Raw genomic sequence first — 25,340 nt, forward strand, 5'->3', positions numbered from 1 at the left:
AGTAAAACAAACTCAGTTGCAATCTGCACTAAATGGCCGCACAAATGGCCGGCAATTTTCTGCGCTATAATGCTGTTGATTAAGCATTTGACTATACTAGCCACAAGCCTCAGACAAGTCCCATTGGCCAACTGACCGCCACTTTTATCAGCAGTTTGCAGTGTGCCAAGTGCAAAATACGTTTAAGTGTGTTCTGATGACGGTCTAGCACTTCAAACGAACACAAAAATTAGTTATAAGAGGTGGTATAGGTACCATACGACGCATTTTTAAATCGTCAGCCGTAGATGGTAGTAAAAATTCGTGAATGGCGCTATGAATACGCAGGCAAACCAAAAACGCGAAACAAATCCCTTTCTAGAGGCAAATATTTTTTCAAAGTGGTTTTTCGTGTGAGTTCAACATAAAATCACAATGTTTAAAAAAATAATTCATGATTGACAACCCACTTAAGCTCCATATCTCCTGTCTTACTCGATAAGGTGGTCTGCAAGATATTTACCCTCGCATGCATTTGTTTTTAATCATTTGGTTACTCGCTCCAAATAAATCATTGGTGAAGTAACGAATCTGTGTATTGTGCCTGTTCACCAGCACGTTCCTTCAGTCTAACAGATATGACAAACTAAGACTCGGCGCTCATTTGTTATTCTAATACTTTAGATGGATGCGTCATGTGTTCGCTAAAGGACGCCGAGAAGAACTATCAGACAACGAGCTATACGCCAATCTGCCCTCCTTCGACAGCGATAAACTGACGGAGGATTTGCAGCAGCCCTGGATACGTGAATCGAAACGCAAAAGGCCAAGTGTGCTACATCTAATCTTCACATTTTACGGCTGCCAATTCGTTCCTGTCTGTGTGATCTACTCAACGCTGGAGATCGTAATACAGTGAGTGTAGCTTGGATTGTGGGAGAATCCACTCTTATTTGGTATTTAACCAAGCAATTTTATCGCCCCTCTAAAATTTAGTTTAGTAGAATTTTAAATATGAGTAACTTACCAAAGGATATTGCCTTTAAAATTGCGAGTTAAATGCGGTTTAACAATCTATTTCATTGATGTGCCGACTCTCAACCTTTTTTTTTACACAGCGCCTTTCAGCCAATATTTCTGGGAGGTTTGATCTCTTACTATGCCGAGGGGCAAACTAGAATCACTAAGGAAGACGCATACATGTATGCCATGGGCATTGTTCTGTGCACGCTAGTGACTTCACTGGTGTTTCATCCATTTATGTTTTATGTATTTGCCGTGGGTACACGTATCCGAGTGGCCTTTGCTGGGCTAATATACCGAAAGTGTTTGCGGGCGGCAATAAATGGCAGAGATGGACTGGGCGCCTTGGCCATATCAGTAATGTCCATCGATCTGCCGCAGTTCGATTTGACATTTTATTTCTTTCACGATCTTTGGAAGGGCCCTGTGGAGGCGTGCATCTTTGGATACATTATGTACACACAGATTGGCTGGACGGCTCTCATAGGAATTGCCTTTATTGTTCTATTGATTCCGTTACAGGCCTGGGCAGCCAAGGCGGCAGCTCAATTTCGCACAAGATCGGCGGAACAGCGAGATCGGCGTGTCAAGCTAATGAACGAGATTATAGGCGCCATACAGGTGATTAAAATGTATGCCTGGGAGCAATCTTTTGCGAAGATAATAGCCACTGTACGCAAACTCGAGGTTAAAGAAATACGCGGTTCTATGAGCATCTACGCTGCGCTGCAATGCACCAATATGATATCGAAGGTCTCCCTATTTCTCAGTCTCATCGCTTACGTGTACACCGGCGACGTGGTCACTGCACAAAAGGTGTTTATACTCTCGTCTTACTACAGTCTTTTGAATGATTCACTGCTCCATTTTTGGCCATTGGCCATCACCACTTGGGCACAGACTGTGGTCAGCGCAAGGCGTGTAACGGAATTTCTGCAGCAGGGCGAATCACCCACTAGTAAAAACTGCTCCAGCTGTGACAATCCCATAATGCAACTCAACACAGACACTTCGGCATCAGCCAAGCCAATTTCTGTCGGTCGACTGCATTGTGTGGAGAGCGATGTCAGGTCTCTTACTTTTAGCAATGTCAGTGCGAGCTGGAACATGCCAAACACCCGGCAAGCGCGCCGCGCGCATATTGAAGGTATCAGCTTTGAGCTTCGAGCGACGCAAATGGTGGGCATTGTTGGAAACGTAGGCTCTGGGAAAAGTACCCTCCTGAATGTTATTTTAGGCGAGGTGGAGCTCATGCAGGGCCGCGTGGAACTGCTCGGCAAGTTGAGCTATGCACCGCAAGAGCCCTGGATCTTTCAGGCCAGCATTCGTGATAATATACTCTTTGTAGAGCCATACGATGAGCAGCGTTACCGTGGAGTGATACATGCTTGCCAGCTGGACTGTGACCTGGCGCTGCTGCCCAGTGGCGATGCAACTGTGGTGGGTGAACGGGGTATCAGCTTAAGCGGCGGGCAAAAGGCGAGGATTAGTCTTGCGCGTGCTGTATATCGTCAGGCAGATATTTATTTATTTGATGATCCACTAGCTGCAGTAGACTCAAAAGTGGGTAAACTGCTAATGGAGAAGTGCTTCAATCGATTTTTGGCTGACAAACTGCGGATATTGGTGACTCATCATGTGCAGTTGCTGCAGCAAGTTGATCATTTATTGCTACTAGAATCGGGCCGTCTAACACATCAAGGCAGCTATGCGGATCTGCGGGATATTATTGAAAAGCATGCAGCACCAGATTTGGATGCTATTGAGGTTGATAAGTTGCAGGTGAAGCGAGTGCTTAGCCAAGTAGACAGAAACTCCAAGCTATTCCAGGATCCTGCAAAGGCTATGGATGTGCAGCCAAACAACGGGAACAACTTCGCAGAGCGGCAGCATCAAGGCGCCGTTGGTTATGACATCTACAAGGATTATTTCCGTGCTCTGGGCTCTCCCGTCTTGGTATGTTTGGTGCTCGCGCTCTTTATACTTGCCCGAGTTTTGCAAGCACTGGTGGACATCTTTATATCTCGTTGGGCGACTTGGGAGGAGAATCGAGAATACGAAACATCCGAGCAATTCGAAGATGCACGCACACGTATGGTCACTTGGTATTCGGTCCTCCTGGTGTGCACCCTGGCATTTTATTTGTTGCGCACTTTTGGATTTTTTCTCCTATGCCTGCGTATTTCACTTCGACTACATAATCAACTCTTTGATGGGATAATTCGTGCCCGCATGTTCTTCTTTAACGCAAATCCATCGGGACGTGTGCTAAATCGCTTTTCCAGCGACATTGAGAATGTGGATGTGGCGCTGCCACAGGCCATGATGGACTCACTGCAGGTTAGTCCCAACTAAAAAAAAGTCAAATATAATTAATGGTTTTTAAATGTTTTTCTCAATTTCTTACAGTTTTTTGTGGATGTGGTGGCAGTATTAGTTATTGTGGCTATTGCAAACTATTGGCTGCTAATTCCAGCGGCTATTATGGCGGTTCTAATGTTTCTGTGCCGTTCCTATTACATAGGTGCAAGTCGAAGCCTCAAACGTATTGAGAGCTTAAGTAAGTCAAAGAAGCAAGGCATAAACCTAGCTCACCTCAACTAACGACATACTCTTTTGCATGTTCTTCTTATCAGCTCGTAGTCCAGTTTATTCGCATGCCAACCAAACGTTTCAAGGCTTAACTACAATTCGGGCCTTAGACGCTATGCCACAGCTGGAGCGTACTTTTCATGGACACCAGAATACCAACTCCTCTGCGCTATTTCTTTATACGAGTGCCAATCGCGCATTTTCCTTTTGGACGGATCTTATTTGTGTAGTTTACATACTGGCCGTTACATTCAGTTTCCTAGTTATCAATCAGAGCTTCTACAGCGGCGATGTGGGTCTGGCTATCACCCAATCAATGACACTGGTGATTATGTGCCAATGGGGTATGCGACAAACTGCAGAGATGGAGAATAAAATGACTAGCGTTGAGCGTGTGTTGGAATATGCCAATACGCCATCCGAACCACCACTTGAGACATCAAAAGCGGTGAATCTTTCGGCTAAATGGCCACAAATGGGTCATTTGCGCTTCTGCGAGCTTCGTATGCGCTACGCACCGGATGATACAGACATCTTGAAAGGCTTGAGCTTTGAGACAAAACCTATGGAAAAGATTGGAATTGTGGGGCGCACGGGTGCTGGTAAATCCTCCATAATACAAGCCCTGTTTCGGCTTGCAGTCAACGAGGGACTCATCGAAATCGATGGCCAAGACATTGCCCAACTGGGCCTGCATGATCTGCGTAGTCGCATTTCAATCATACCACAGGAATCTGTACTGTTTTCTGGCACTTTGCGCTTCAATCTCGATCCGTTTGGCGATAAAAACGACGAGGAGCTTTGGGGCGCTCTTCATGATGTAAAACTCAAAAAATACGTTGCCAGTTTGGAGGGCGGCCTCTCCAGCCACATGCAAGATGGCGGCTCAAATTTCAGCATGGGCCAAAGGCAATTGGTCTGCTTAGCGCGAGCCATACTCCGTAATAATCGAATACTCATTATGGACGAGGCTACGGCCAATGTAGATGCCGAGTAAGCGATCATGGGGCATCAGTGAATTGCTTTAATTAATATATTTTATTGTTACAGCACCGACAAACTTATACAGGAGACAATACATACCAAGTTTTCCCAGTGCACAGTGTTAACCATTGCACACCGCCTTCACACAGTCATGGACAATGACAGCGTCCTCGTTATAGATGCAGGAAGGATAGTCGAATTCGGAGCACCGCATAAACTGCTGCAGCGCGAGGATGGTGCGCTCTTTAAGCTTGTTAACCAAAACGACAAAACCACAGTTAAGCATCTCAAAAAAATAGCAGAAGATAGTTATACGCGTAAGAACAAATAAACCGAAAAAATTTTAAGAATGCGTGCATTTTTGCGCCTTTTTAAATGAACAGTTACTCTCTCCCGGGTTGCATTTACATTCAAGAGTTATCGATAGACTAACGCTCAATTAACAAAAGCTGACTGCTACGGCATATGTGGGATACCAAATAAAGCAGTTGTAATTTGAAAACAACATTTTACTAAATATCAATTCCGAATAATACATTGCGCTTATGCTTGTTTACTTCAGCTGAAATGTGTTTTTTTTTTTTATTATATTGTCCAGCCACAAGCCACCGGCATCATTTTAGTAGCTCGACAATGAATCCCACAATATTTGACCGCCTGCTGAGCGGTGGGCGTTGCCAAACGATTGAGTTGTGGCACAATCTACGTCATCACTTTTTTACTGGCAGAGGGGGCAAGTGGCCACCACACTCGGTGGGTGGTTTGTAATTATGGACATGCGCCACCCATTCCGTCACATTGCAGTACATTAAGCGCTTGCTAACCAGCGTTGAAAGCGTCCAAATTATAACAACAAAAAAACGAGACTCACCGAGAGTTGGCACTTATGTGGCCGGAAGCCGGTGGGCGGAACTAGAGCGCGTCCAGACAGACACAGACGAGAGCCAACTGTGTGTGGGTCGGTGGGCGTTGCAAAAAAGACGGTTCCCAAATTGCTAGCCAGGAGATGACAATGATGTGCTTTTTGTGCTGCAAACTTTTTTTATTATTCCGAGATTTTTCCTTTTTTTTGCCAACTCACCAAAATCATGTATACATATATATATGTATATATATATATATGTTGTTATAGCATTTTCTGTCTCTTTCCCTTCCTGTGGGGGTGCTGCCAGTTCCGAATGCTGTGGCATAAATTGTCCGTCGGTTTTTAGTCGCCACATCCACATGCTGATTACTTTTGCGCCCAGTGCTCAGCGGGTAGCCGGTAAAACTTGACTGTCGACAGGAATATCAATTACTTAACTGAAACTCTCATCTTATCTGAGCAGTTTTATCAATTATCTGACGTCTGCACGTGTCCTTTGGACGGGTAGCCAGTCAATAAAAATTTTACAGAGCACGTAGATTCGATGGCTGGCCTCGTAACTCATCCTAAACGATCTCTCTCCGGGCAGGACCACACACAGTGCTTTAAAAACCCAACAATTCAGAGTTTTTTCGGAAAACGTGCACACGACCAAATTTGCTTTATTATGCGGTCAGGATCATGCGATCTATGCGGTAGGGCGGAAGTACTTTCGGATAACAAAACAGTGATAAATGTCCCTATGCCAATTATGCAAAAAAATACAGTGGAGGCAGTCGATCATTTCTATAATCCACACGTTCTTACATTGTAAGGTATTGGGTGACTTGTTTTGGAGCTCTGTTAATTTTAGATCCAAGACTAGGTCACAAAATAAAATATTTATATTTAATTAGCTTGCACGAAATATCTGACAGTGTTTGACAAATGGCTTCCTTCGTGACCAAAACCCGAAAAATAATAGAAGTGCAGCCGCCAGCTGTGAAGTGATTTCAATATTTTCAAAGTTCAGTAATTCTTTTCTATGAATATTATTGAATTATTAATCTAGGCACATGCAGTCGGCGCTTTGTTTGTTTTCATGCCCTGTAACTATTGAAGTTACTAAATAGGGTATAACAAAGTTGCTCAAATGCCATATATTCTTAATTAGAAAATATATATTTTGTTTAAAAATCCTAATTTAATTTTATTTCTAAACTAAGACACTGATCCTTGTCTAGCCCCATTTCTTAGCTATGATGACCGCTTTATGATATATGATATGTGTAATGTATTGAATAATTAGGAACACCGTCGTTTTTGTCGCCCATTAATAAATAAATAAATAAAAGACCTCAAGTCAGGCAACAAATATTTAAAAATAAATAATAAATATTTTCAATTGAATCGCATGGGTAGAGAGTATCTCATAGCCAGCTCTTTGACACGGGCAATCTAGCTTTTTTTATTGTTATTATTACAAAAACAACAACAAATGTTTGCCCATAGCAATAATTATATTCAAATTGTTTGTGGAAATGTCAACCGTCGGTCACTTCATTCGGGGGCGTTCAGCGTGAGTGTGGGCGTGGCATTAAAAAGGTGCAACGGCGGCAGCCAGACAATAATGAACATGCATTGTAAATAATGTATTAAGACATTAAATCGCTCATTGAGGCAATTTACATTCATTATTATTACGAGCTCATCGTACGTGCCCATAAGCCATGGGAATTGGGATAAGGATTGGTGGGCGAAGAGAGTAGAGAGTGGAGAAGGAAACGGAGACGGAGCCGGACCCGAGTTGGATTCGAATACCCGAGTACTGTAAATGGCCGTCTCAATCTCTTATTTGTTGGGAAATTAATAAAATCATAAAAATGTAATTAATTAATTCACAAGACAGAAGTGAAAAAAGAATAAAGAAAAATATGCAATACCGCCGGTAGCTGCCAGTCTGCATCGTGGAGTGGGTCTGGACTCCGATGGTCGTCTAATTCATTAGGGATTCAGGTGCGTGAATGCATTTTTCGGTTTTCAACAGAATTTCAACTGGCAACCGTGACAGACCCCAACGACAAGCCGTGGGTGCCTATAATCGACGAGGGGCCTGCCGATTGACAGATCGCAGGCACAATACCAATCCAAGTGGGCAGCATTGCGATTATACGATTGCCAGGGCGGCCCGTCTCTTGATTGCGATTTCTACTGATTGTTGTTTTCTGCCCACGGGGCAGTTTCCCCTCCTTCTGCTTTGCATGCCACAGTGCAGTGATTTCTGTGACAAGAACAACGGATAATAAGTCGGTCTCGTACTCTTTGATATGGAATCGGGTCTAGTCGGCAACAATCTTGCAAGAAAACTTAAGTTTGAAAAACTTGCCACATGTTTTCAGTTTCCAGTTTCAGACTGGGCTCAACCGATTCTGCCATGGACATAAGCATAGAACTAAAAGGGACACAAGCAAATGGAGGGCGTGTCCACGCCTTATGACAAATTATGACAGCGAGCATTTCGTATTTGATTTATGAGCCGCTGCATTCAACTATGACCCCCTTTTTTCGAGTTGGCCGGACTATGCTAACAGATTTCCTGTTGCCGAGATTGCAAAATGTTGCTCATTTTTTTAGTTTGAATATTTTAAATTGAGGGTATAATAATATTATTGATAAACTAAACTAAACTTCAAATACTGCACGTTGGGACACTAAACCCTTATTATAGAGCATTTTCAATTATTAAATTTTTTAATCAGTTAACACATTTCTAAGGGTGTATAAACTGCGGTGCTTTAAATACAAATTTGTATTAATGATTTTAAAATGATTTTTAACGTGGTGCATTATGGCTGTTTAATAGCTCAACACGACATAAATCCGGATGTAATTAATGGTGTTATAATTTATAATAAAAGCTTTGCTCTTGATCCTGTGCCGGCTTTCCTGCCCGCCTCGCTGCCTGCCTGCCTCCCTTTTACTGGGCCACACAGACACAGACTTTAATGCTGGGTGAGGCTGAGACGTTCTTTAAATGAGCTACAATATCAGTTTATTCCGATAAAAGTCTGCTTTTACACATCTGTTGTATGACTCGCTGTCCAATTGAAAATTAGTTATCACAGAATAATTTGAATTTGTTGTGCAGCTCACACAGCAGCCACCGCAGCCGTACCAAACACATCCTTTAGAAACATCAGCAGCAGCAGCAGCATCATCCAGTAGCACTTTGTTCATTTGCCGCAATTCTGATTCGGATACACAACACAGAAGAAAAAGAGCAGCAGTCAGAGCCGTATTCGCAGCCGGCACCAAATTGCCTGCAAAGTGTTACAATAATAAAAACTCATGCTTGGAGGCGTGTCCCAACATAAAACTGCAAACGATACGAGCCGACGGACAGAAGGAAGGATACAAGGGTGCCGGAATCAAGCTTCCCCTTGCGCCCGGCTACATTTACAGGGTGGTTAGTTTTCTGCGCACATACACACAATTAGAGAGTTTTTTTTTTTGAATCTGCAAACAAAAGTCAATTGTCGTGGCCAATAAGTCGCTAATGCAATTAACAATTCACACACATACACACAGAGTATCTGAGGGCTGAGCAGAGCCCCTTTCGCTTGGGCATTACAAAACTAATAACTCACCATGTGTGCGCCCTCCTCGCGATTCTGCCGTGATCCTGGGCCTGTGGCTGTTTCTGTTCCTGGCTCTCGCGCTGAAGAGGCGTGACACGTGAGACACCTGGAGTGATTGTTTGATGCGGCCTGGAGGAGTCGCTACCAACTCTCATGCGACAATTTGGTGCGTTAAATCACAAAAATTAGTCACACTCGGAGAACTGGGAAAGGCTCGACGAGTTGCTGCGACATTTGCCTCCAGGGCCTCCGTGCCGAATCGCCCAAATTGGTAGTTTAATTGTTCCAATTGACACCGAAACTTGTTTGTCCCTCGAGTGGCCCAAAATAAATGGGCAATGCGAGCTGATTTTGTCAGCTTGTAGGCGTATACGGTTGGCCAGAAATTTATTGTGGTGGTTAACTGTAAATTATGATCAGCATTTAAGCTGTTAAGCATTAAACTAAATCCTTGGCTCACTTCAATTCAATTGTGTTTATTTACAAAACTTGGTCTCTACACTTAAGCCAAATTGAAAGGGGGTGGGGGGACCATTCGTATGTACAAAGATAACTTAGCAAAAAGCGTTAACAAAAATGTTTTTGGTGCAACTTTGGGTCGTGCTTCCTCAATAAATACTACGCGCCAGGGCCAGCGAGGCGGCGGGACTTGACGCTAGTGCGCCAATCGGTGGCATACCGACTCCCATGGCCACGCCCACTCCTACGGATGAAGAAGCAGGGCCAGCGCTGGCATTGAACTTCTCAAAGCCACTAATCGCTTCCGTTGATAGCTTCTTTCGCAGATCCGGCTTGGGCCCGCTGAGGCACATTTTCTCCAGCTGCTGGTGCTGGGAGCGCACCGCAAACCGATTTACATGCACGGGTATGGGCACCACAATTTTAGTGCCGCTGGCACTGCCGTTCCGACCCAATCCGTGCGACGTGAGTCCGGCCTTGACCCGTTTCCATTTGGCTCGACGATTTTGAAACCAGATTTTCACCTGGGCAAATACAGAGAAAGAGAGAGGTATTAAGTGTTTATTTTGGAGGTGCATAGTCATAAACCCACCTGCACTTCACTTAATTTCAGACTTGTGGCTATTTGACTGCGCTCTGTTAGGCTGAGATACTTTTTGGCATGGAACTCGCGTTCAAGCTCGAGCAGCTGTTCCGATGTGAACGCCGTGCGCCGCCGTCGCGACTTGGAGCTGTTGCTGCTACCGCTTTGGGACTCCTTGCCGCCGGCCTCATGTCGCGAGTGGCCGCCATCATCATCACTGCAATCCTCACTGTCCGAGTTTGTATAAGCTACGCATTGAAGGGATGAAGTCTTGAACAGATTATTTATGAATTTGCGTTGTCTTATGCATCGAGTTGAAAGTTCTCCTAGGTCTATCTATCCTTTGGATTCAACAATATATGTATTAACAGTAATTGAGTTCCCAAACATCCTGTATACTCGTATTTGGCCTTCGCATTGAATTCGCCCATTAACAGCCCTTGACAACTTCTGACGCTGACTTCTGCTTCTGGCGTAAATGGGCTGTGTCATAACTTGCGGCAAACATATTTATTTATAACTGGATACATGTGTGTCCACACTTGACTTGGCCGACCGACGGTTTCCATCCCAATTTAACAACAACAACAAAGCATCACTTGAAACTTAATAAGCGTTTGTTTTCAATATCTGAGTGTGTGTGTGAGTGTGAATGTTATACGTTCCACTGACAGAAGCCGAGGTTGAGGATGGGGATAAGAGTGAGGGTGAGGGTGAGGGTGAGGGTGAGGGTGAGGGTGAGGGTGAGGGTGAGAGCAAGTCGTTCATCCCTTCGGTATGCCTGATTATTTTGGTTAACGCTTAAGCGCTTTTTAACACTTACACGCTTCAGATATGCCTATTGCCAGCGTTGTCACTGATTTATATGTGCCCTCATCATCTTCCCACTCCCGGGGGTAGATCGCACCAATGAGCCCTCCCCCAACATAAAATGAAATTCAGTTATGAATACATTATATGGCAATTCGTTACGCCTAACTCCACTTGTACACAAGGAGACTCCATGGGCATGGATGTCCGAAGGATATGCTGAGGACTCATTAAAATGCGGTTTGCTAAAAGTTTTCTTATTCGTTACGTTTTCCATTTCAATGACTAAATCGTTACGTTTGTCAAAATGTCAGCTCCATTTTGATGTTATTGTTGTTTTCTCTCTCTCTTCTACTCTTTCTCTCTCTCACTCTCTATCAGTCTGTTTTCTCCTCTGAGCAAGAGTTGAGAACTTTGCAGTTTTGATTGACACCAAACATTGGGTCGTAATGCGTTTTATGCTAATTTTGCCTATGACTTGACTGCGTAATTTTAATTACCATGACAAAACCACTTTAGTCCGCAGACCGTAAGGAGCCGCTGGGGTTATAGAACATGATAATTATGCCCATGATTAAGTGCCAGCGATAGAACGCGGATAGGTTTCACGATTGAGTTTAAAAGATAGCTCAGTTCAGGCCCTTTAGCCAAGATCATATTCCTTATGAACGTGTCAAATACAAAGCAATGATCTATAATTTGTGCACTTACCTCCGTGTCGACTTTTGTCAAGCTCTGCAACGTAGTTTTGGGGAGACATCGTGAGGCTGATGTCGCTGCAGGAATCACCGCTACACTCGTAGTCCTCGTCCATGCCCACATCAACCGCTGGCTCCGTGGGGCTATGAGACTTTGAGGGTGATGATTGCTGAGACGACGGTTCCTGCGTCGAAGCCAGTGCCAGTGGCTGATGTTGACTCTCGTCCTGGCCACGAGTAGCGGCCATGTGCTGGAGTCGCGCATGTACGCTTAAGTTGTGAACATAGTCCTGATTCATAAGTTCCGCGAGGCGACGATAACTTAGATCCGATGTCGTCGTGGCAGCTGCAGCAGCATTGAACGGCAGAAAACGGGTGTCCAGCGGATGCGGCAATGGCAGACGATGCGTCAACTCAGCATCATTGGGCTTTGTCGGACTAAGGCTTAGGCCATCCAAGGCGTGCGTTGGTTGCGGTGGCAGTGGGGGCGCTAGTTGGGGCTGCGACTCCTTACCGTTAAAGGGCCCGCCCAGGTAACCGCCGCCGGCAATCAAATGAGTGAGCCGTTCGTGATTCTGAGCAAAGTAGCCATGCAGCCAGGGATTGTAAAGTGGAAACTGTGCCAGACCCAGGGCAGAGCTGGCCACCAAAGCACGTGCATTCAGCTCTTGATTACTATTCCGTTCCCGTTCCCGGTCCAGTTCCGTTTCTCTTTCCCTTTCCCTTTCCAGCTCGACATTGGAAGAAGGAACAACAGCAGGTGTTTGATTCGCAATTAGACTCTCAATGGAGAAAGGTTTCGGAAACGGCTTGCTGACCAACTTGGTGCTGCTCTCCACCGGTGGCAGCAGCGCCGTGTGCTCGTTTTGCATATCAACTTAGAATTTGGCCACTTGCTTAGACTTTTTAAAAGGCGTCACGTGTGCGCGCAACGTTGACGCAGTGAACCGTTCAAAGATCTGCGCGCAAATGAAAGCCAAAACAGCCACATGCACTTCACAGCACAGTTGGGCACCCAATGCTATCAAACAAAACAACCACCACTGCACATACGCACACGACCTGGGCGCGAGAGCAAGAGAGAGGGAGCTAGTCGGAGAGCAAGAAAGAGCTAGCTCCGCCTTGTTAATGGCCAATATGGCGCGCAGTGTTTGAGCGCTGCCCGCCTGTGATTGGCTGAACGATAATTGCTGCCAAACCGGTTGAGCTTGTCTGTTTTCTATTAGTGTTGGGGTTGTTCTTGGGGCTAGAAACACACACATACACACACACAAGAGTCTCCCTAATCGCTTTCAAGTCATGCGGTAATCAGACTCAGACTCAGACTAACCATGGGGGAAGAGAATAATTCGCCGATTCTTCTACTTGGACCAAGCTTAGTTTATGATATGATTGGGTCGGCATACGAGATTCTCGAGTGGCATATTAACGGGACAATTTCGATGTAAACGTGAGTGCAGATAACAGCAACACTTGCATATATCCTAGAGCTTTGCATTACTCATAAACGCTGTTTTTGTATCTATTTATATATGAGTACACTATATGTGGATTAATTTCTATGAATTAAAATAACTTGACTTAATTCATTTGCTGAAAGAATAACATAAGGGACAGCAAAGCAAGCCAAGACTAGCACAGCAAAAGAAAGTGACCCTCTTTCTTGGGGCTTATTTTGTTGTATTTTTCATTATGCAAAGCCTAAAATGTAATATAATTTTATCTTAAGGAATAATGCCTTCCGACGCTTGGACAGTGTGTTATCCATGTTCTTCCAAAAATATTAGTAATGTGTTCAGCTCTTGAACCCTAAAGCATTTCTTCGGTCGTAGCTTAATTGGCCATAATATATCAATTCGGCCCTCACACTTATTGTTATGCCAGCCACACTTCACACGGTTGTCAATTTGCATATGTGGCTTAAATTGGCCATAATTGACCAAATTTTTGGCAGTCGAAAAAAAAAATGTATTTGTTTGCTGAAACGCAAGCTATTGAAAGCAATTAAAAAGCATTTGGTCACGTTTGAGTGTTTGAAATATTTTACGAGCTTTAAATTGCAATTCGAGTAGATTGAGTTTCTTTAGTTTGCATTGGGCATAAATTACAATATAATTATGCGCCTTGTTGGCGATTATTGTTATAATGATAAAAGCTTGTGATTTTTTGGCATTGCGTCAATTATACTTGGCAGCGAATTCTATAAGGAAATTTTATATATTGTACATACATATGTGCTTAAATACATATACATTTTGAATTTGCAAGACCCCTCTTTGCGGAAAACGGACAAATTAACGAAATCCAACGAAGCGTATCATGCGCTCAAATAAATCAGTGCTCTGTTGACACCCGGGATGTGGCCTAACCAAGACGACTGACTATAGTGACAGACACAGATGCTGAAATACAACAACGTCGCGCACAAATCGAAATTATTTACTGACAAATTGTTGCGAATGCTTCGCATAGCTGGGACTCGTTTGCAGTGCTTAAAAATGCGCACAAAATAAAACACAACAATTACAACTGCAGCCAGACGTGAGTGCATCAATTTCTATATGATGAAAACCAAATAGTTTACTAGAGACTTGTTACATTTTGTGTGCCTGCCAGCCCCTAAATTATATCGTTCAGCTAATACAAATTTAATAATCATTACGTTTTGGTTCTGAAATGCGAAGTCGAACATGTGTTCGCTGTTAACCGCAACACATAACGAGAGCTGTCCAATGTTTACCCAGCAATTGGCACGCCCACTTTACAATTTGTGCACAGGATCCTGCATGGGCACAGCAACTGCTCTCCATAATTGTGTCATTTTAACCCTTTATACAGGCAGAACGTTGTTGCCGTAATTGTAAAACTGTAATTATGACCTGTATATCAATTGTTTATACGGTTTAATTGGAAATTGGAAAGTAATTACAGTTATTACAGTTGATACGTGTCTACTTGTTATGTAGAGGCATTGCTTATACAGTAATTATGTAATAGATTTGAGTATGTCCATGAATAAAAATATATTTGATCTATTGACATTTTGGTATCTCGTATTTAAAACAGTTTATTGGTACCTTTTGTTGTGGATTTTGTCCTCAATAGCACTGTCTTAAATAGCACTTCGCGCTGGTAAATATAAGCAATGCGCGGAATGTCATAGCAAAAAGCTTCCAACAGATTACACTCGTTTGTCGATTTACCTTAAATCATTAGTTATCGATTACGCTGCTTAACAATGAAAATGTTCAGTAGTGGTTGCCACTATAATGCCTATCCCAGCTTTCTACCAGGTGGCAACACTTCTTTTTCACTAAAAACGTTTTGCGATTCCGTGGTGCAGCCGCTTTTAATAGGTAAATAATTATTTATTTAACCTGACATCACGTTTTTAAAGTATGAGCTGAGAACTGTATAGAAAAGAGCTTGGCTTGAACTATAATATTTTACATATATTGCAATAGTTGTTCCAATAATTGCAGAGAAATACTTCTCGAAAAATCGATAAAACATTACACATTAAATTTAACATCGTTCTTTTTGTGTTTTTGATAGGTAAACATGCCTGAGCTCACTGAAATCAAAAATGAGGCCCCTTCGACCTCCGCTGAGGCGAAGCAGTCTGAGGACGTTGATGTGCGCGTCGAGGATGATGGTAGCGAGAGTGATTCGGATATAATACCCGAATTGGAGGAGGCTGACACAGGCACCACACAGCTGGGTGGCGGTGCCACAGGTCTGCCCATCGATGTTGTCTCCAAGGCAAAGCAATCGCGCGGTGAGAAGAAGGCACGCAAAATCATGCTCAAGCTTGGCCTAAAGCAAATTCAGGGTGTCAATCGAGTCACCATACGCAAGTCTAAAAACATTTTGTTCGTCATCAACAATCCGGATGTTTACAAGAACCCACACAGCGATACCTATATTGTTTTTGGTGAGGCTAAGATCGAGGACTTGTCGCAGCAGGCTCAAGTGGCTGCCGCCGAGAAGTTCAAGGCACCAGAAGCGGCTGGCGCTGCTGATAGCGTTGGTGCCACCACTTCAGTGGCTCCAATTGCAGAAGAAGATGAGGAAGAGGTTGACGACACGGGCGTCGACGAAAAGGATATTGAGTTAGTCATAACGCAGGCGAATACGACGCGTGCAAAGGCCATAAAGGCATTGAAAAACAACAACAACGACATCGTTAATGCCATTATGGAGCTTACTATGCTCTAAGGGCCACGGAGGAACATCGTTGCTTTCGTTGATTACCCGCCTTTCGATAAAATACAAATAAACAAACCCAAATCCCAAATGTTATGTGCATGCGTCTCTGCATGTTAAACACCAGTCGAACATTTAACAAATTAACAGGAGAAGAATAAAGTGACATGCTTTAAAAAGTCAATATCTAAAACATTTTACTTAATTATTTAATCCCAGATAGTATCTGGATGTTAATCTTATGTTTTGGTATATTGTGTAGAGTTGGGTGGCTTATAGTTTCACTTCATTTTCAAATTTTAAATTCTGGCTAACTACGATCTTAAGCGAGTAGCTTAGGTTAGCTTAGATGGGAAAGAGATTCTAGTAAAGCGAAAGTTAAGTACTAGTTTATATCATCCATGTGGCACAGGGTTATTTTATGGTTTAGAATAGTTGCTACTGCAACTGGGTGGGAGTTGGTGCTTCTGCCTTTAGCACACGAGCTTGGCTGCGTGCCTGTAGGCGTATATCCGCCGGCGCCTGCATCCAGGGCTCGCCGTCCGCCTGCATGGGCACCGTGCCATTCACTCGCAGCTGCAATGAGATTTAATTAACGTAAATCTTTTCAAATATGCCAGGGATCACAAACCCGTATCTGCTTGGCCTGGCCGATGAGCACGGGCTTGCTTATGTTGCACTGAAGCTGGGCAATATGAAAGGATGAGACTATGCCAAACACTTCCATCATGCCATCAGATATGGAGTTTACTATTCGCACGTCGCCATTGGAATTGCTCAGCTCGCATAGTTTGCACCCAGCGCCCCATGAATCAATGTTTAGAAATACCAGCGATTGTAGTTCCGGTAGTTCGATTAGCCTATTATCTAGATGAAGTTCCAGTTTCTGTTCAATGCGTTCACAATCCGGTTGCATGACCTGCTGTGTGCCAAATGTGAAGTACAACAACTATGCGAGAGGCAATGTACGAAAATGGAAAATAGAAATATTTCAATAAAAACAAAATATGGAAACTTGAATCGTTTCATGAGGCGCACCTTGTTAAATATGCGACTGCTGAGCAGATAGAATCGAGATTCACGCGTTTTGTGGAAGTTGTACGTAATGTACGCATCCACACCCACGCTAAAATAGTTATAGACGTGTATCGTCTTTGTGGGATGTCTTTGTATAGGAAGGCGATAGTGCAACTTCTCAATTTGCAGATCATATCGATCAAGATTTACAGATCTTGCGCGTCTAACGCTACGCAGTATCTGTAGCGGATCAATAACGGAGGGAGGCTCAGCGCCCCAGCCTAGCACGCGTGACAAATCGTTTCCAGTGCCCAGTGGAATAATTGCCACGGACGGTTGAGGCTTTATGTTTAGCGTATAGATGGTGTTGAGCACCCAGCCAATCGTTCCATCCCCACCCGCGACTAGTATGCGACAAGGGCGTGGACTGGTTTTGGCCGCCCACTGCAGCGCATCCTGCGGACCTCGTGTGCCAAGTTCCATGACCTGCATTGGATGCAAATAACCACGCAGCAACGACAAGACATTTGAGCCCGTGCTACTTCCAGATTTTGTATTAGCGATTACTATCAACGGCTCCCAGTTCTCAACATCAGGCGGCTTGATGCCTGCGAGATGCAAACGCACAGATTCACGTGTCCTGGCTGCTACAATACTGTAGGGCGGATATATCATGTCCCGAAACTCGCCAAAGTCGCACTCAGCCTTACTATCCACGTTCTTGTAACAGTTGTCGTGGTAACACCGTTGACACCAGGCACATCTCCAACCATAAAGACCTGGACCAGAGCTGCTACTATGATGATCCAGTTCTGCCTCCTGGCCACATTCTGCGCAAATGTAGTTCATTGGCAAATTTCCACGCACCCACAAATGACGCACTGTATTCACGTTTCGCAGCCATTTGTCCTTACAGTGATAACGAGCGTCCGCCTGCCGCTGACATGTCGGCTCCGAGTGCGTGCAAAGACCGCAACAGTCGCAGAAGAGGCCCGCAGATGGCGTCAACAATATCTCACACACATTACAAAAGCAGGCCTACGCACAGTTATAAGAGATAATAGTAATAAGCACCAGTGATGTTTTTTGTTTGTTTGCTAAGTGCTTACCTGTTCAATTATTTTTATTGATTTCCAGCTGTGACGTGTTTTGCCTGATATGCAAATGACAACATCTTCCGCTAGAATGCTGCGACAAAAAATGAAGAGCACACTCAGCGCTACAAGCGAACCAATGAGCGCCTCCACACTCAGCTCAATGCTGGCGATATCCATTTATAAGCAATCACTGTTTACCTGTATTACACAAAAAGCTCTAAGATGGTTACATTATCCATGTTTTTGTTTAATTTTTAATGAATGGCCTAGCTAATTATAGCCAGTGCTGCAAAATGCACACATATACGCAACTGACCAAACGTAATTTGAGACGGTCCATGTTTCAGAATTGGCATTGGCGATTTCTTTGTTCAAGTTATTGTTTATTTATATTTTTTCTTTTTACTGTTTTGCTACATATATAATATAATCAGATATCAACTTGTGGTATCCATGATCTATGAATATTGGAAATATGAAGATCAAAACAACTTTCGCTCTAGGGAGAATGTCTGCAATTACATATTTTATACGATAGTTTCGATTTCGATTAATATTGTACCGTCCTATATCGAAGAGTGACCGAGCAGTGTTGCGAAGCTCTGTCAGAGTCACCGCACGTGGAGGCACACATTGTTTAAAAACATTTTTTCGCTAGCGAAACGTGAGTTGGAAGGATTTAAATATGGGACGCAAAGCAGAATATAGTGAAAAACAAAAGAAGGGACCCGGTCGTAAGGCCCGAAAACAGGGACCACCCAAGTTTCCAAAGAAATCATTCGGTATTGTAACTGCCTATTGCCGTTCAGCAAATATTAAATTGTTTATTTGCAGCGCCGCTTGACGATGAGGACAAGCGACTATCGCACCGTCAAAAACAACGTGTGGCTAAACGGGAACAAAAGAAAGTAGTGCAGAAATCTAAATTGAAGGAGAAACGTACTCAACAGCCCCGTAGGCAAAAGGAATATAACAGCGAAAGCGAGCCCGAAGAGAAGCAACAGGCGGAGTCTTCGGACGAGGAAGTCCCAGAACTTGTGCCAGTCAAAAAAAACAATTCAAATGGTTTCACAGATGATAACAAGGATTGGCTAAAGCTAAAATTAAAAAAGCCACAAAAAACGATTAAGAAACATTCAGATGAGGAAGATCTAGATGAAGAGCAAGAGTCTGAAAATGAATTTGAAGCTGGTTCAGATGGGGAACTAGAGGAAGAGGATAATGAAGGGACAGATGGGGAAGAGGAAGAGTCTATCGACGACGATGATGGTGATGCTCAAGTTGGTAAATTGGACGATCTTTTTGATGATGACGAGGGCAACTCCGAACAAGATGTAGACAGTGAAAATGATGAAGAATGTGCCACTGATGATGATGATGATGACGATGAGGATGATGATGATGATGATGACGACGACGACAAGTTGCCAATTGAGCGCGCCAACAAAAAACTGAAGAAGCGTCAGGACAAGGATGCAAAATTGGCTCATGAGGAGATGCAAATGTCTGTCGATCAGGCTGAAGTGTTCCATTTGCCTGAACCCGGTGAAGACGCCGATAAGGAGTTGTCATTACAGGATGTTCAGCAGCGCATTAAAGATATTACACAGGTGCTCTCGGACTTCGGCAAGTTTCGGGAGGAAGGTCGCTCACGCAGCGAGTATGTAGATCAGCTGCGTCAGGACCTGTGCTTGTACTACAGCTACAATGAGTTTCTCATGTCCAAATTAATGGATATATTTAAGTTAAGCGATCTGATGGATTATTTAGAGGCTTCAGAGGTAGGTTATCAAAAACGTTACTGCAAGCCTGTGTTGATTCCACATCCATATCCTATTCGTTCTTTCTTTCAGGTAGCGCGACCGTTGACCATCCGCACAAATTCGTTAAAAACACGTCGCCGTGACCTCGCTGGTGCGTTAATAAATCGAGGTGTTAATCTTGATCCGCTGGGCAAGTGGACAAACGTCGGCCTTGTAATTTTCAACTCAACGGTTCCGTTGGGCGCCACGCCTGAGTATCTGGCAGGACATTATATGGTTCAGGGCGCATCCTCTATGCTGCCAGTAATTGCGTTGGCTCCACAGGAGAACGAACGGGTGTTGGACATGTGCTCTGCACCAGGCGGCAAAGGCTCACATATAGCAGCCGTTATGAAGAACACGGGTGTGCTGTTTGCGAACGATGCAAATAGGGACCGCATCAAGGCCGTTGTGGCCAACTTTCACCGTTTAGGGATTGTGAATGCGGTTGTCAGCTGTGAAGATGCCACTAAGTTCCGAAATATAATGACGGGCTTTGATCGAGTGCTGCTCGATGCGCCCTGCACAGGCACCGGCGTTGTCTCCAAGGATCCGAGTGTTAAGACTACCAAGTCAGAGATTGATGTGCAACGTTGTTATAATTTGCAGCGCAAGCTTTTGCTCACTGCCATTGATTGTGTGGATGCAAAATCAGCCACTGGCGGATATATAGTGTATTCCACTTGCTCCGTCCTGCCCGAGGAGAACGAGTGGGTCATTGATTATGCTCTTAAGAAGCGTAATGTAAAGCTAGTGCCCCTTGGAATTGATTTTGGTGAGCCTGGTTTTACCAAGTTCCGTCAGCATCGCTATCACCCAAGCTTACATTTGAGCAAGCGGTTTTATCCACATACAAACAATATGGATGGCTTTTATGTGGCCAAGCTGAAAAAGTTTTCGAACACCATTCCTATAACCAAAGAGGAGCAGGAAGCGGATGAGAAGCAACTTGACGAAGCAATTGCATCAGATCAGGCCGAGCCAAATACGGCAGCAGATAACGAGGAGGAGACAATAGCCCCCGAAGCACCACGCAAAACGCTCGGAAAACGAGCTGGAAAGCCAAGCCTAACAGATGTGGAACAAGACCTAAAAAAGAAAAAGCTTGAAAAAGCTAAGACAAAATATGTAGCCAAGGTGTTTGAAAAGCCCATCAAAATGACGAACAAGATAAGTAAAGAGTCAACGTCGCCTGTTGCAGATACGCCTAAGGTCAAAAAAGAGCAGAATTTGACCATTTTACAAGAGTCACCATCGAACGGCAATAAAAAAGAGAAAAGCGTAAAAAAAGAACAGCAACCGGAGGCCCAAAAAAATGGACAAAAGCCAAGCAGCAAGGCGCAGCCGCAACACAAAACTAAGCTGACTAATAAGCTCTCACAGGCGCCGCGTGTGGATGTGGATGAACTACCATTGCTGGAGGGTAAGCCCATTAAAAAGCAAAATAAACTTAAGCAAAAGTCCAAACAGCTGGGACAGTTGAAAAAATCCAAGAAGCCAGTGGACAGAAAACAAAAGTTAAACAAATAAGCATAAATCATTCTAATTTCTATAGTTTAATTGAAATATTTTGTTGGGTAAGTGTCAAAGCTTTTTAAGCTGTGCATATCCAATTATTTGTTTTTATAATAAGAACAAAACAGTTGGATTTTAAATATATTTACAACCATAATTACAGCTGTATGTATTTTATTAAAGCTTAACATTAAACTGTTTTATCACAATGTTTCTTGATCAGCGTTGTTCACATATGTTGGGGGCAATGTATTTTAACTTTGAAAACCAGCTCTGATTGTTGCAACCACAATCATTTATCGCGAGCTAAAAATTAAATTGAAGCTCATGCAAGCTTGTTGATAAGGCTGTGGCCGTGGATGGGTTGAATGACAAGTTTGGTGTCCAGTATGAGACGGGAAACTGAAATGTCGAGTGTACTAATGGGCTTGCTGTGCCTTGTGCCGGCTTTGGCCCAATCACAAGTGGATATTAATGCAGCCACGATGCAAAATATTTATTCAAATCTGGATGCTCGTATCTCACCCTGTAATAATTTCTGGGCGTACGCATGTGGAAATTGGTCTTTTAAATACGTGGACAACTTTGCACTGGCGGAGGAGACGTATGCCAATGAAATGCTGAGAGTGCTGAGAGACAATCGTCTTATTCAGCGGGAGACAGCACCACGCCTATTCCATAATATGTTCGACTACTTTACCGCTTGTGCTAAAAATCAAACTGAGGAGCTCCAACTGCCTCATGAACTAACCTTCTACTACTTCGAATGGATACGAGCAACGGCAAGGATACGCAAATATGGTTTGAATGGTGTTTTTTTCGAGGAGACGGCGGATGTGGCCTACAACGATTCGCTACGTTTTGTAGTACAGCTGAAAATGCCAGCCGGTCAAAGCAGTTATATGGTAAGTTAATAAAAAAATTATTTAATAAAAATTCAATGTTTGTCCCAATACCAAATAATAATTATGCCTTACCCCGTATCTTTCAGCCCATATTGCTTTTTAAGCCTGAGATTCAACAATTGGAAAGAGATCTACGTGCATTGTACGAGAAATATCGCAGAGACGAGCCGCTATTGCAATCCTGGACGCTGGGCAGACTCAAGCAGGAAATACCTCAAATCGACTGGCAAATATACTTTAGAGAACTGCTCGAAGTGGAGCCAAGTGATACCGAGCTTCGTGTAGAGGTCAGTGATGTGGAGTACTTACGAGCCTTGGGCGAGCTGCTGCGGCGCTGCAACAAAACTAGCTTGGAACTATATCTACGTGTGCAGTTTGCCAATTTTGCAAGAGAAGTCAATCCCAGTTCGGGGCATGCTCCAAGAGTTCATAGTTGCATACATCATATGCGCGCCCTACTGCCGCTGGGTATGAACTACATCTACGATCGATACGTATACAGGACCCGGTCACAGGACACGGGGAAGCTGCAAACTATTTTTGACAGATTACGTGGTATGTTTGGCAAGTACTTGGATTGGAATCGATTGCAGTTGAGTCCACAGCAGCTACAATATTTGCATGCCAAACTTGCTGTCATGCAGCTGAAACTGGGTAATTTACCGGATGCTTCAACGACAGAGGATTTCTTCGATAGCCATTATGCCAGTGCCAGATTTTCACGTTCCGACTTTCAGCAAAATCTATGGCAGGCTTTGCGTCTGCGAACGCGTCTGCAGCATGCGCCTTTGCTGCAGCCTGAAGCTACTTTGCAACTGAATCACTACTATGTCAACGACGATGTTTTCAGAGCACGCAATGCACCCTACTTTGAGCATGAACGCAATACGCTGACGGTGCCTTTGATCTTTTTGCAGTGGCCGTTTTACGATCATCGGCAACATTCAATTTTTCAACACAGTCTGATGGGGTTTATTCTAGCACACGAGCTGAGTCACGCCTTTGAGCAGGACGGCATACTCTTCGATTTCGCCGGCAACGAGTCTCCACTGGGTTTGCACATACGCCAAAATTCAAAATTTGAAAATGCCCTACAGTGTGTCCTGCAGACGCCAACAAAATCTCTGAGGGAGCGTCTAGCGGATTTAAACGGCCTGCAACTGGCATATGATACGTTCTTTGGCATGGGCCATGACTCGCAGCGGTTTGAGTATCAGCCGTATGCATTTGAGAAGGAGTTTCCGGCTCCACAGCTGTTCCATTTGAACTTTGCGCAGTTTTTTTGTGGCCGATTGCCACCAGCCATTGGGCATGACATGGACGATGTGCGAGTCAACGAAGCTGAAAAAAATTTGCATCAATTTTCTATTGATTTCAGATGTCGGCAACAGTCACCTTTGAGCAGCTGTGAAATGTGGCGCCCAGCAAGCATTTAAATGTATAGTCCACTTGGAAAATATATATAAAGGTGTATAAAAAAACGAGTTCAAGCCTTAAGGGTGCGCTTTTTCAGGCTAAACTCAACTAGATGTTTTACGTTTATCTTAGGTTTATTCGACTTATACATATAAACAAAATATTAATAATTTTTCAACTCAGCTCAATATACACACAACATGCAAACATGTGTGTATTGAAAAACGATTATCATATTTGTTACTTCTATTTAAAAAATAATAAGACATGGGCTTACATGATAATACGTACCAATTTTTTTTAATGGCTACATTTAAAATGTATGCTGGCTCCACCGTCAAGCTCATGCCACCGCCTCCTCCAATATTAAAGCCGCCACTTCCTCCATTGTTTCAGCCGTCGCATACTCAATATGCATTCCTCATACATACATGCATACACGCGCACACGCACACACGCACACACACACACACACACACACACACACACACACACACACACACACACACACACACACACACACACACACGCGCACACACACACACACACATGCATACATACATACATCCATACATAGTTACATCTACATACATATATGACTACTAATCTACTTACCCACACCACCGCCCTCTGCTCCTCCACCGGCCGCTGGCGCCAACGTTTCCTGTATTGTTGAATTTCAGCAGAGCCTACATGAATTTTTGAGAATCGAGGAGGAGAGCTCTTAATAGAAATTCGTTTTATTTAAATTTGCAGCACAGGGACTTTGTCTGCGTTTGGTATTAGAAAATAAACATGCACGCAAACATATATACATAAATACATACAAACATGCATGCATATACTAGCACACACACGACCGCACACAAATACAAACATACATACATACATGTGGGAAACTTTCACCTATTTCTATATCGGATATTTGTGACCACAATTTGCACGTGAATTTTGACTAAAAATAGTGTTGCCAGATTTAGATGCAGAATTGATCTAGAGGCCAAACCATGAACAAAAAGCCAAACCTTATGAAAATCGGTTGAATTTTGACCGAGTTATGAGGGTGGGAAATGTTGACCTTTGTCTATATAGGATATTTGAGGGTACAATTTTCACAAGAATTTTGACTAAAAATTGTGTTTCCAGATTAAGATGCAGAATTTATCTAGAGGCCAAACCATCAACAAAAAGCCAAACCTTCTGAAAATCGGTTGAGTTTTGACCGAGTTATGTGGGTGGGAAATGTTGACCTTTGTCTATATAGGATATTTGAGGGTATAATATTCACATGAATTTTGACTAAAAATTGTGTTGCCAGATTAAGATGCAGAATTTATCTAGAGGCCAAACCATGAACAAAAAGCCAAACTTTATGAAAATCGGTTGAGTTTTGACCGAGTTATGAGGGTGGAAAATGTTGACCTATTTCTATATCGGATATTTGTGACTACAATTTGCACGTGAATTTTGACTAAAAATAGTGTTGCCAGATTTAGATGCAGAATTGATCTAGAGGCCAAACCATGGACAAAATGGACACCTTATGAAAATCGGCTGAGTTTTGATCGAGCTATGGGGGTGGAAATGTTGTCCTATGTTTATATAAGATAATTAAGAATAGCATTTCGACATGAATTTTTAACAAGAATAATATTGCAATTAGGTTGAACTTCCACGAGCTTGAAATAAATACTCCTTTAAAATCGTACTTAATACATTCGATTTAATATATTCATTATAGCAATTTGCAATTTGTAAAAAGCTAATGCGTT

General features: G+C 43.4%; 6 protein-coding genes across 7 annotated transcripts; 4 read left to right on the top strand and 2 right to left on the bottom strand.

Annotated features, from left to right (window-relative positions):
• Positions 1 to 297: 297 nt before the first annotated feature.
• On the top strand, positions 298 to 5,114 carry LOC115762420 (probable multidrug resistance-associated protein lethal(2)03659; the record flags this gene model as incomplete). The annotated part of the gene is made up of 6 exons (XM_030704615.1): positions 298 to 392; positions 664 to 894; positions 1,098 to 3,342; positions 3,412 to 3,562; positions 3,639 to 4,587; positions 4,645 to 5,114. Coding segments are annotated over 6 exons (3,936 nt in total), but the record flags the coding sequence as incomplete, so codon positions are not given.
• Positions 5,115 to 9,548: 4,434 nt separating this feature from the next.
• On the bottom strand, positions 9,549 to 12,810 carry LOC115762433 (homeobox protein unplugged). Its single transcript, XM_030704630.1, has 3 exons — positions 11,624 to 12,810; positions 10,112 to 10,350; positions 9,549 to 10,043 (listed from the first exon to the last, which is right to left on the bottom strand). Exons 1-3 carry the CDS (start codon positions 12,480 to 12,482, stop codon positions 9,669 to 9,671), a joined length of 1,473 nt encoding a protein of 490 aa, XP_030560490.1. The 5' UTR covers positions 12,483 to 12,810; the 3' UTR covers positions 9,549 to 9,668.
• A 2,078-nt stretch (positions 12,811 to 14,888) lies between these two features.
• Positions 14,889 to 16,000, top strand: LOC115762138 (nascent polypeptide-associated complex subunit alpha). Its single transcript, XM_030704249.1, has 2 exons — positions 14,889 to 14,966; positions 15,166 to 16,000. Exon 2 carries the CDS (start codon positions 15,172 to 15,174, stop codon positions 15,826 to 15,828), a length of 657 nt encoding a protein of 218 aa, XP_030560109.1. The 5' UTR covers positions 14,889 to 14,966; positions 15,166 to 15,171; the 3' UTR covers positions 15,829 to 16,000.
• Positions 16,001 to 16,007: 7 nt separating this feature from the next.
• Positions 16,008 to 18,418, bottom strand: LOC115762137 (diacylglycerol kinase epsilon). 2 transcript variants are annotated; one of them, XM_030704248.1, is made up of 5 exons: positions 18,247 to 18,418; positions 17,943 to 18,128; positions 16,855 to 17,871; positions 16,448 to 16,765; positions 16,008 to 16,392 (listed from the first exon to the last, which is right to left on the bottom strand). In XM_030704248.1, exons 2-5 carry the CDS (start codon positions 18,105 to 18,107, stop codon positions 16,255 to 16,257), a joined length of 1,638 nt encoding a protein of 545 aa, XP_030560108.1. In that variant the 5' UTR covers positions 18,108 to 18,128; positions 18,247 to 18,418; the 3' UTR covers positions 16,008 to 16,254. The 2 variants fall into 2 exon arrangements, with proteins under 2 accessions (XP_030560108.1, XP_030560107.1); XM_030704247.1 differs by lacking the exon at positions 18,247 to 18,418 and having other exon boundaries at positions 17,943 to 18,207.
• Positions 18,419 to 18,557: 139 nt separating this feature from the next.
• Positions 18,558 to 21,395, top strand: LOC115762422 (25S rRNA (cytosine-C(5))-methyltransferase nop2). Its single transcript, XM_030704617.1, has 3 exons — positions 18,558 to 18,712; positions 18,765 to 19,711; positions 19,784 to 21,395. Exons 1-3 carry the CDS (start codon positions 18,616 to 18,618, stop codon positions 21,260 to 21,262), a joined length of 2,523 nt encoding a protein of 840 aa, XP_030560477.1. The 5' UTR covers positions 18,558 to 18,615; the 3' UTR covers positions 21,263 to 21,395.
• Positions 21,396 to 21,636: 241 nt separating this feature from the next.
• On the top strand, positions 21,637 to 23,626 carry LOC115762383 (neprilysin-4). Its single transcript, XM_030704562.1, has 2 exons — positions 21,637 to 22,133; positions 22,202 to 23,626. The coding sequence occupies exons 1-2, from the start codon at positions 21,637 to 21,639 to the stop codon at positions 23,586 to 23,588; spliced, it is 1,884 nt and encodes a 627-aa protein (XP_030560422.1). The 3' UTR covers positions 23,589 to 23,626.
• The last annotated feature ends 1,714 nt before the right edge of the window (positions 23,627 to 25,340 follow it).

Source organism: Drosophila novamexicana, unplaced genomic scaffold (assembly GCF_003285875.2).
Source record: "Drosophila novamexicana strain 15010-1031.04,08,12 unplaced genomic scaffold, DnovRS2.1 tig00000564-arrow-pilon, whole genome shotgun sequence".
Lineage (NCBI taxonomy): Eukaryota > Metazoa > Arthropoda > Insecta > Diptera > Drosophilidae > Drosophila > Drosophila novamexicana.